The 12,207-nt window shown below is 33.2% G+C and overlaps 1 protein-coding gene across 1 annotated transcript; it reads right to left on the bottom strand.

The window, feature by feature from the left end:
* Positions 1–4,243: 4,243 nt before the first annotated feature.
* On the bottom strand, positions 4,244–11,818 carry LOC148599284 (large ribosomal subunit protein uL10m-like). Its single transcript, XM_088558478.1, has 5 exons — positions 11,738–11,818; positions 9,917–10,101; positions 6,929–7,107; positions 6,193–6,332; positions 4,244–4,488 (listed from the first exon to the last, which is right to left on the bottom strand). The coding sequence occupies exons 1-5, from the start codon at positions 11,766–11,768 to the stop codon at positions 4,271–4,273; spliced, it is 753 nt and encodes a 250-aa protein (XP_088414604.1). The 5' UTR covers positions 11,769–11,818; the 3' UTR covers positions 4,244–4,270.
* Positions 11,819–12,207: the final 389 nt, after the last annotated feature.

Genomic DNA, 12,207 nt, shown 5'->3' with positions numbered 1-12,207 from the left:
TATCTAAAGTTTTATCGGTGAAACATAATGATTTTTTTTTCTTGCGTCAACGTGTTCTCAAAAGGGTACTATGCAAACTTATGACAAAGATATAAATATTGTATCCTCTGTTTTTATTTATCCGTGGGGCGAGCATTTTTCAGCACTTAAATTTGTCATGCTTAATATGTTTTTATTCTAATATGCATAGTCTGATGGAAATAAAGTGTCTGTCACATTTAAATAATTAATTAGAAGTGGACAAAACTCAAGTTAATAGGACCGAGGACTTAGTTTTTGTTGAAACTACTTTTCATATGAATTTTTATTACTTAAAACAAAATATACTATTAAAATGGAGATAAGTCGTAGATTACGGTCATACAATTCTAGTGTTCTTTTTAACTTAGTTTAATTTTACCTTCTATCTAAAGGTGTATCGCTTATATGGTCTAGTGGTAGCGTGCTCGCCTCAAGTGTTACAGATTAAAGGTTCGATTTTCGACCGAGTCAATCTCCGCTAAATACAAGGCATGTTGGAAAAAGAGTGACGACTGGTTTGAACGGGGCTCGGAGTGAGAACAAAGCGTCCGGGTTGCTTCTGTGAGCTTCATGTGGCAAGCTCTGAAACAGCGTTTTTAGAAAATGCAAGAATCTTGCAAAGTGGGAAAAAATATGAATTTTAAGCGACGTTGTCCGATTGTCAAACAAAGTTTGATTTGAATAATGTCCGAGAATCCGCAGCAATTAGTAAAAGAGGAAACGAACGACTGCCGCTGTGATTAGCACATTCAAAATCGACTTGGCGCGTCGAATGAACAATTTTAATGTATTTTTAAATGTGAGCAACATTGCCTTGGATCCATACGATAACGTTACAAGGAGTATAAGCTTCAAATAACATGCATAATTATAAGTATAAAAAATGGAACTTCAATCCATGAGTTTTCCTCGGTTTGAATGCGACTCTGCCGGAGCACCTGATGCCACTCCCAGTATTTTGTGAGCGTTAACATTGCAAGGGCTTTAGTTTTTTGTGTGTAGTCCGGAGCTTTCATATGTAATTGTACCTTATTCTGCTGGCTTCATTGTGCCGTTAAAACGTCTCTGTTCTTTTTTTGTCTACATTAGATAATGTCTTGAAATTCTGATGTGTCTGAATACTTCTTCACTTTTGATGCTTCAATTTTTTGCTAATGTTAAGAATTAAAACGAGACAATACATGAATGGTCAACTACATACAATCGATATTTCAAACGGTTTCAACTTTTATTTTTAAGTCCTACTAAAGTAGACCAAGTCAATTGTGTGTAGGAATTGCATCTGTTAAGTGCCCACTTATCTAATCAACGTACAAAAGCTAAAACACAGCTAAAACACACACATAATTATATTATTTGCAGTATTTTTTTTTCAATTTCTGAAATACATGCAACTTAAAAAAATCAAGGATAAGTCAGATTTGTGTATGAAAGGGAGGCAATCACAATACATAAAGATGCAATAACATAAAATAAAAAAAAACCGTCGCCGAGCACAGCATGATACGACTGCAGCCAGTTACACTATGTTCACTTGAGGCATGTGTACATAGACACAATATTCGTTTTTGACACTTAACATAAGGTCTTACTGGACATTATAGACACATAAACTCACTTGGGTACAATATTGCACAATATTTTGCGATTCAATTTAAGTACAAAGTTCTGCTTCACTGTGCATTCAAGGATCACTTTGTACCTCATTATCTAAAAAAATAAAAAAACAAAAAACAAAAACGTAAAAAACAAAAAAACAAAAACAAGAAATGATAAATTACAAAGCATACTTCTAAAAGCTCTTGTATTTAGGCAGGGATTTTCATTAGAAATCTAATTTTAAAAAAATCAGTCGGACCAAAAATAGAAAAAAAACTGTGAACACTCACCAACTTGATACTCCCCCACTCCCCATTTTTTTTAAATAACATGAACCTTTTGGCCTCCATATTGATTTGGATCAAATCTAAAGGAGGAGGTGCACAATGGGAACATGTAATAAAGTTTCTGTAAAAGTTTCATTCAATTCTTTTCAGTGATGTTTGAGAGATGGGGCCCCCTATGTCCCCATATTTAAAATGACATAATCTCAAATTTTGCTGTTTGAAACCCCTAAAATTGATTCCAATCAAAATCTAAAATAGAAGGTGCACAATGGGAATATGTAACAAAGATTCTGTGAAAGTTTCATTCAATTCCATTCAGTGATGTAAGAAGAGTAACAGATAGAAAATAGGTCTTTCACGCCCCATGTGCCCATAATCATATAATTCCATATCATGCAATGTGAAAGCCCTGAACTAATTCAGACCAAAATTTTAAATAGGAGGTGCACAATGGGAACAGGTAAGAAAGATTCTCATTCTGTGGTGTAGGAGGAGTATAGGATAAATAATAGGTGCCCCTCTATGTTATGGAAGGAAGGAAGTATGGACACCCTTATCACTATATAAACTCCTTTGCAAATGAAGCATAATAACAGAGACATTTTTTAGGAGCATGTTCTCTTTCAGCCCCTCATAGATTGGAAGAGATGTCTGCTTCCATGGGGAATTTAATTTAAAAAATTCCAAATTAGACCTGAAATAAAAAAAAAAGTTTATTTTTTAAGGTATGGCCCCAATTTGCCCTCACAGACTTACAATGCTAAATGCTACTTGAATCTGTTATTGAACCTCAAAATAGAATTAGAAACAAATTTAAAAAATTAACCTACAACAATTCTACATAAACATCTATTTTACTCCTACTGGTCCCTCCTTTGGCAGAATGATAGGGGCCATTGATCCCATTTTAATTATCAAGCTTCCATAAGCAACCAGTAACAATATATCAAAATTTCATCACATTTTGTTTACTACAACTAAAGTTATCACACTGAAATGTAAAAAATAAACAACCCTGATGACGACAACACGAACTTCAATGAACTTAGACAATGTAATACAAAGTCTTTTTTTGCAGTCATATAAAAACTGCCAAACACATGGTGTCTTTTTAAGATCTAAAATCTATTAACTTGGAGATGACAGATGAGAAAACAATGAAAAATATGGCATAATAGAACAAGTTATACCTCAAAACATAATGGTGAAAAAAGGGATGGCAAAATGTTCAAAATAGCCTAACTCAAAAACTATATATTGGATTTTGCTGAAAATTGTACTAATGACAAAGACATTTCACTTTGTGTGGCAGGGTCTAATCAAAGTGCTGTTAGTGTGGGAGGTTTTTGATTCTTTTGAAAATTGCAGCATAAACAAAGTTTGAAATGCTGTCATATTTAAACAGTATTAAACTACTTACACAATTATAAGTTTTGTTCCAATTCACCTTTTCTGCATTTACATTCAAAAACTGTTTTGATAGAATTTTTATCCTACACTGTCATTATACTCAAATAAAACCAATTTCAGCTTAGGAAATTAATATTCTTGAAGATTTTCCAAAACTAGACACTTTTTGTCAATTTGAAATTTCCCACCAATTTTACTTGTTAAAATCACTGCTCTCCACTTCCTGTTTATGAATCATAACATATTAATGATAGGATGGTGATTTTCACGTGTAAGTTTATTAAATGGAACATGCATACTTACCGCATTTAGTGCTTATTGAAACATTACAGCAAGAATTAAATTCCCTAAATCCAAATATATAATAAACATCTTTCAACATCAAAAAGGAAAATAAAGGGGAAATTAGAAGTTGTTGATTTTTTCTATCAATGAATCCCACCATATGGTATACCTACAAATCCCACCATATGGCATACCTACAAATCCCACCATATGGCATACCTACAGGAAGAATGTGTTAAAATTTCAAGTTGATGTGATGTTTAGTTGCTGAGAGAAATTGGAAACTGATGGAAACACAGACCCACAAGCAGGGTTAAAACAGTATGCCCTCTTCCTCCTTTGAGGCGGGGGTATAATAAACCCTAATTGAAATAAAAATTGTGAAAGGCAGATTCTTTAAAACTAAAACAAAATGCTGATCTGTTTACAGCACACATCTTAAGTTTTGTTATGCAGACAAATAAATCCTAGTTGATGTAAAAATGTTAGACATAACTTTAAGAGTATCAATATACATTCAACTTCATCGTCTTACAGGTTAAACCCACCTAATATCATATTACACCCACACACTGCATGTATAATACCCAAGATACATGTGTATTTTTTTAAATTGAGACTTGTATTTAAAACACCTTAAATATAAGACTAATTTTATTAACATAACATCATGATTCTTCTGAACTTCCTTCCATGTTTTGTTTTACATACTGTTCAAGGTTTCTACACAATGTCTGTTGATGTGACTCCAGTAGAGAACGAGTTTTACCACCAGCTGCTAAGTTTAGAATGCTTACAAGTTCACCACGTGCAACTTCTATGCTTGGTAATTTAGCATACTCCATTAGACCGTCCCTTGAAAATAACTGGTTTTCTACCAATCCACCTAAGTATGAGAAATATTTCATTTTTAATACACAAAGTAAAATATAATTAATGCATTTTTTGCCAAGAACATTAGAACAAATCTCATCCATTCCTTCAAGAAATAAACCATTTATATTCAGGTTGACTGAAATAAATGATTTTGGTCCCATATCAGATGTATCACTAACCTCTTTAACTAATATTCAAACATTTGTGTTCGAACTTAAGGAGGTAGACCTTGGGTAAGGGACACAACTGTTACAAATCATAGGGACATTTGTATTCAGCATTTTACATCAATCCCATGTAAGCATCAAATTCACTTGGACAGGTTTTATTCTGCTTCAAACGAAAGCTTGATATGCTTTGGTGAGATTGAATTTAATACAAACATATCACTGAAGTTATGAAGAGTTATGTCCCTTACCCTAGGTCTACTTCCTTACTACAGATTTGTTTACTATTAATGCTTAAGTTATTGACCCATAAAGTACCTATAGGTAATGACTAAAATAAAAATAACCAAAGCCCCAAATGTCATTCTGACGGAAAAACAAAATAGTAGGTACACAATGGCATCATGTGAAAGAGTAATCAAGGGAACCAAAATTCTAAAGGAAATCAAAAGAATATAATCCAGGGACAAAGACCAGACATGGAAAACAGACATACACAACAAGGAACATAAAGTAACTAAAATCATACATACAATGTAAGAAAAGTAGACGAGCAACTTGGACTCCACTAAAATCTAAGAGCATGGACCAGGTGCACCAGTAGGACAAATCAGTTTTCATGGTGCAGATCGATACACTGTAATGATCCACAAGTTCATGATGACGACTAAAGAACTCCTGTAGTGATGACATAAATCTTGTAGCAACATATCCCTGTTCCAGAAACTTGTAAGAAGTCTAGCAGTGCAAAAAGTCTGTATAGTTACGGGATGCTCAGGCATAACTTTATGAGTTGTAAAATGAAAAACTCCATACGCAGGTGCTGAAGGGATGTTGCTAGCCACAGATGAAAACTCCATACGCAGGTGCTGAAGGGATGTTGCCAGCCACAGATGAAAACTCCATACACAGGTACTGAAGGAATGTTGCCACAGATAAAGGAAAGTTTACAATACAGAGTGAAATGTTTGGTCAATAGTTTTCCTTTACCATTGATCTCTGAGTGTAGGTCAAGATAGAGGCTGACCTTTCAGTGAAAGTTTCATCAAATTCCATTCAGGGATGTTGGGGATTTCTGTATACCTCCCACTTTACACGTGGTGTATACAAAACATGAAATTATACCAACTGCATCGTAAAACAAGTTTATCATCAGATCAGGTAATAATGTGTCAGTCTAAGAATCAGGCAATGAGAGAAACATGGTAGTGTATAACCCATCATTTTGTAAAGTGTATTTTGACTTTTTGTACTATGACAATCAAGGCATACAGAAAAGATTGTTAAAATAATTTAGGTAAAATGAGTTATAATCTTATTGAAATGCACAGCAAATGAACAGTGCAGGGGCAGAAACAGTTTAAACCTCAATTCTCAAAAATTCTTATGAAAAAAATCCAAACATCTCCAGTAATGCAGAGATCAAATAGAATTCATTGTAAAAAGAGAAAACTTTCATGAGTGAAAATATATTATCAGACCAGTTAAAATATTTTTTCAATTTATCCAATTTTCACACAACCTTGAATATAATTTTCTTCCCTTACCTAACACAATTAATTCTGGAATTTTCTTGACCAGTTTAAGCACTTCCTTGACTTTGGGTTCTGAACAAACAACATAGACATTTTTAGCTATGAACCATGGCATCATATTGTTATACTGTGGAAACTCTGTAACATATCGTCTGAAAGAAACAACGAAGATAAACACTGTAGATTGTCAAAACTATAGCGTTGTGTTTGGCCAAAAATATCATCATCATACTATCTACCTTACATCATACTTCTGTAATTAAGGCTTATCTATGAATGTATGTTAAAAATTTATTCACAATATTAGTCCAATCAAGTCTATTTAAAAGTTTTGTAAAGTAACATTTTCTTTGATATTATTACAAGTCTGAGAAAAATCAATTATCCAAGTGTAGGAATATAAACTAGAGCTGATTAATTCCGTTATAAGATGTTCTTCATATGAAAAACATTCTCATGTGTCTCACCCTTATGATTCTCATGTGTCTCTAATTCTTACCTACGATTCTCATGTGTCTCACTCTAATTCTCACCTATGATTCTCATGTGTCTCACTAATTAACATATATGATTCTCATGTGTCTTACTCTAATTCTCATGTGTCTCACTCTAATTCTCACCTATGATTCTCATGTGTCTTACTCTAATTCTCACTTATGATTCTCAGGTGTCTCTAATTCTTACCTATGATTCTCATGTGTCTCACTCTAATTCTCACTTATGATTCCCATGTGTCTCTTATTCTCACCTCATTAATCTGTTATTATAGTAATGTATCTTCATGCCATTATCCATCAACTTAACAAATGTTTGATGTTTTGCTTGTGCCGTCATACTTAGTAGTTGGCAGACTACTATCATCTTGTTCTCTTCGAACATTCTTACAATCCTGTTTTTATAAAACCACTCTTCATATTCATCTGATTCCTATAAAGAGACAATTTGTATTACTTGTGTCCTAATGCATGGTCCACTTTCATTCACATCTCAAATTTAGATTTTCATAAAATCCTTCAACTCAATTTTTGACCAATCAAATCACTTGAAATTTAAGATTTGAGGAAAAACACCAGACTTGCAGAAATTTTCAAGTTAAGATTTTTTTATGAAACCCCGGCCAGACATCAGATATTGAATTCAAGTAAATAAGTAAATGTACCAATAAATGTTACAGACCACCAATTCAACCAATGAGCATTTGGAACGTACGCAAAAACAGTCCTACGCAGAAATTACCCCTGTTCCTCATAGTGCTGTGAAAAAAATTCTCATTTTATTTTAAAACTTTAAACAGTTTCTGAAAGGAAAAACATTTCTGTACATTTTATAGGTGCATTTTGCTTTTTGTGATGTGAAGCTGAATCTCCATAATGATTTTTAAATATACCCCATCTTGTGAAAACACTGGGATTTCCCATGCTATTTATAGACCCTTCACTTCCGGTGACCAGTACTGCACTGCAGTCTGCTAACCCCACATGCCATTGTGATGATTGTGAGCTGACATATGTAGAATCATGCTGATATATAGTCCTCTGCAGGTTAAAGTTAAGGTAAAGTCCAGAGAAACCACTGAATATTGTGAAATTAGCATAGAAACCTATGGGAAGTGGAATTAGTGGTTTCTAGCCTACATTGGAAAGATAATGAATTTATTCTACTTCAATTTCAACCGTAAGTCACAGTTTTATTATTTCTTGAAAATGTTTAATAAGTTATAAGAACTCTTAATATAATGTCTTCATATCGTCAAACAGTATATGTTGGTACAATCCCACCTTTAGCATCTGTGCACTGTCTCTTTTCTTTTGCTGTGGCTTTGAGACAAAACACTCATTTAAAAACATTTACGCGATGATTTAACGGCTAAGAGGTTATCTAATGCTATATTGATACTGATACTTATTCAATAGATGGTTTATTTGGATATGTGGTTTATTTCTCAATCCAACTTCCATACGGGGAGGTTAAACGGAACAGCCGTTATTTTGGCTACACCCAGGGAAATTTTTGTCAAAAAAATTACCGTATTTGTCATATTAAAAAAAGAAATAATTCATGGAGGGGGTAGATTTATACTCATTTTAACATAGGTTTGGCATCTATATTCTCATTTCAATTTATCGAATATAAATGCCTTACCGATGTTAAAATGAGTAAAAATCTACCCACTCCATAAATTATTTCTAAATTATAACACGCATGTAGTTTAACTTAGGTATATACATATTGTATACAAGTGACAAAAAGTTGACTAAATATATAACAATACATACTGAGTAGGTCTAAAATATCATCTAAACCTACATGTAGCTAGGTCGCTAAACCTCCTACATGTAGCTTGGTCTCTAAACCTACATGTAGTTTTATAGTCTCTAAACTTACATGTAGCTTTATAGTCTCTAAACCTACATGTAGCTTTGTAGCCTCTAAACCTACATGTAGCTTGAGTCTCTAAGCCTACATGTTGCTTAGTCTCTAAACCTAGATGTAGCAATATAGTCTCTAAACCTATATGTAGCTTGGTCTCTAAACCTATATGTAGATTAGTCTCTAAACCTACATGTAGCTTAGTCTCTAAACCTACATGTAGCTTAGTCTCTAAACCTACATGTAACTTGGTCTCTAAACTTATATGTTGCTTTATAGTCTCTAAACCTACATGTAGCTAGGTCTCTAAACCTACATGTAGCTTGGTCTCCTATTTGTAGTATTCTAATTATACAGAGCAAACTAGAAAAACTGTGAGTCAAACTCAGTCGGTCTTATACCCACCCTCGCTTCTCACAATAAAAAAAAACAACATTTAAGCATCCCCTAAAGTCATTCAAATGGAAAGCCATGTAAGAGGTGTACAATGGTATCATGAGGTAAAGAATTCCATTCAGGGGTTTGAGAGGAGTTGTAGATAAGAGCATGATCACTGCAGAGCGGGGATAATAATCATGGTGATACTACTCAATTACACAGTACACACTCAGTGATTTGGTTACCTTTGTTAGACCCTCCTGCTGATTTTGGGAAGAATATTTACCACTTAGAAACCAAAATGTTCTGGGGTAGTGGCAGTGACTGAATTTAAAGGGAAATACTTGCTACATGTAAATTTAAGTTAAAATTCAATTTTGTTGGTAGAAATTATTTCCCCTTGCTAAAACGTGCATGTGGAATTCTGAGTTCATTATAAATTCAATTAAGAAATAACCCAGAAACTTATATTCAGCAAGTGTAAGTTTTCAGAACTGACTGAGACACCATCCATTTTTATCCTGAGGAGAGGGGCCTAGGATTTAATGTCAGATAAGAATTTAATTTTTGCTCAAGCAGAAAATTTTTATCTTTAATTCTGCAGCAACCAAAATCAATATTTTTATTTAAAAATCTGCCATTAAAGTAATGGGGAAAATATAGAATTATTATCATGATTATTTTTTTTTTCAATTGATAAATAAAATGTTTTCCCCCCAAAGTTCGGAGCATTTATTTTTCAAAAAAGATTCCAGGCCTCCCTCTATAATAAAATGGTTGGTGCCTAAATTTAGCAAGTGGAAAAAAATTCTATATTCAATCCCTGTAGTTGTAAACATTTATTTATCAAAAAGTGAATAAAAATTTAGAATTAAGCTAAGCGTAACAACAAGAATTTGAAGATAAATACTACAGATAACAAATACACTGATAAACATGTACAATATACATGTACCTACAAGACAAATGTACACAATTTTTTGCTTACCTGTACAACACATGCAGCATGTACTCTCTCACACCTGTCTGATATAGGTACAGGATCTTCAAAGTATATAGGTCTAGTAATACTCGCCATAACCCTAACTTTCCATGGTTTAGGCCTTGGTTTTTGGACATTGGTCTTTTTGCCACGAGATACTATCAACTGTCTATTGGAACATCTAAGACACCCTGAGAACAAAATAAAAGCTCTTTAATAATAATACATTTTGTAGTTATAATATGAAAGTATACATATAGAGCTTTAATACTAAGCTTATAGAAATAATCACGTCCTTCGGAAACTTTTCTAATTAGGGTCAGACACGAAGTAGTTTTATATTACTTAGGTGTAAGTTTTAAGAATAATTTTTGAACAGGTTATATCAAATAATATGGTTTACAGCAGTTTGCACTTTAATGTATAAGCTGTTAAAAAAAGTGTAAACTGACCCAAACCTGAATATTTTGTATAATCTGTTCAAAAATTTGAAACATTATTTTCAATTTAATTTTAAACAAATTCATATCCAAATATTGATAAATCATAAAAATGTTATTTTGTTTGCGATTTTTTTAATTGCAGAATGAGGATCAATCAACAGTAATGATGTCTCAGTACCATACCAAATTTAACAAAATAACCTGCTTTGCTCAAAGACAACATACCAATTAGAATGCTTGTTACAAATCAATTAAATTATTGCCATTTGAATAAGTGCTTCTCCCAATAAACACAAGCTGCCAGGTCAGTCCAGTTTTTAAATTAATGTTCATTGTTATTCTCAAGCATAGATTCTTAGTAAAACTGAATGTTAGACTGTCAAACTGTGGTACATGTAGCTGACTGTAACTCGAACTTCAATGAACAATTCAAATGTGTTCAAGATCTGGGTGTTCATGAAACTGAAGTTCAGAAACATGTCTGCTATTGTTCTGTTCTAAAAGTAACCAGGTCATGTGCAATTTCATAGGTAAAATGTCCCAACATGTCAACAAAACAGTGGTTACCATGTGAAATGACCAAGACTTCAATGTCTACAACTGGAGGCTCCCAGTAGCCTGAATCGCCTATCTGGTTCATTTTCACCTTTCAACTCTAACAAGGGATCATTAGGAATATTCATGCCAACTTTGATTATGGTATAATCTGTCAAGTACAGTTGTTTTAGAGAAAAAGATGTCTCAGCAAAATTTAAAGACAATGACAACTTGACAACAGATGCCAAGAGATGACAGTAGCTCACATAGCTGACCTATTCCTTCACTCTTATGAGGCTGACTTCATAGCTGACCTGATCCCCGGAAGATGCTGCTACTGAGTTACTTAAATGAAGATATGCAACTTTCATGAAACTAATCAATATATGTTTGTTGATCTGTATTAATGTCATAAAACTTTTTTAATTTGTTAAAAAAAGAATCATAATGGTAAAATCTAGATTTCAATTTGCGGAATTCCGGTAAAAAGCGGGAAAAAAATCATCCATGTGAAACAAGTTCATGCCCAAAATTTAAGGAAAACATCTATCAGACTGATTATATTTTGTTCTCTAAAATGAGCTATCATACAATGGCTTTCATTGTGGAATAGAATTTTGCTGTCTTGAAAATGGCATGATCTACACTCTGATCAGTACAGACAAGTAAAGCTTTTCATACACGTGAGACTTCAAAACCTTCCGTCCTTCGGCTTCGAACACTGCATTGACACATGATTTAAAAATGATACAAACACAGGAAAAACAACGATCATCACATGTGTTTCAACTTCTACAATTAAGCAAGGTTAAAAAAGAGTAAATCGTTTAAAAAAAGGACAGTTAACCTTGAGAAAGTTTTCTAATAATTGTTGCCATTTCTACTGTTTCTTTTTTAATTGTAACACCTTGGATCCAGTCCGACTGTACCGCATGGAATTAAAAATCGGTAGGACCTAAAATGTGTAACGCGTACCCGTACCAACTTTTCCCCGTACCCAAATAATGTTTAGCTAAAATATTCATGGTATGTTAAGGACTGAAAATTGCATGAGACATGGAAAAATCCGTTTCAGTTCATTTCTAATCAAGAAAATGAATTATATTTTTCTAATATTTGTTCTTTGATCGGTTTTCTGAAGTCAAAAGATCTAAAATGTGTAGTCGGAAGTTACCGTACCAAACTAATTATTGACTACATTATGTATTTCACTTTCAAATTTTACGGTTTTCTAAAATCATTAAGGGGTTAAAACTTCTCTTTAAGACTTTGGATAAGGTTTTGAAAGATTAGGTATTGTTTTAAAAAAGAAGGGAT

Source organism: Perna viridis, chromosome 13 (genome assembly GCF_037379345.1).
Source record: "Perna viridis isolate PV_CMFRI_1.1 ecotype Kerala chromosome 13, ASM3737934v1, whole genome shotgun sequence".
NCBI classification, from domain to species: Eukaryota; Metazoa; Mollusca; class Bivalvia; order Mytilida; family Mytilidae; genus Perna; species Perna viridis.
This window is presented reverse-complemented; position numbering and strand designations above follow the sequence as displayed.

Excerpts from the sequence above, each read along its gene's own strand:
- LOC148599284 (XM_088558478.1), bottom strand. The coding sequence starts at position 11,768 with ATGGCAACAATTATTAGAAAACTTTCTCAAG. Across the intron at positions 10,102-11,737 it reads TATTAGAAAACTTTCTCAAG|GGTGTCTTAGATGTTCCAAT; the intron begins GTTAACTGTCCT and ends TTTTGTTCTCAG. Across the intron at positions 7,108-9,916 it reads ATGCTGCATGTGTTGTACAG|GAATCAGATGAATATGAAGA; the intron begins GTAAGCAAAAAA and ends GTCTCTTTATAG.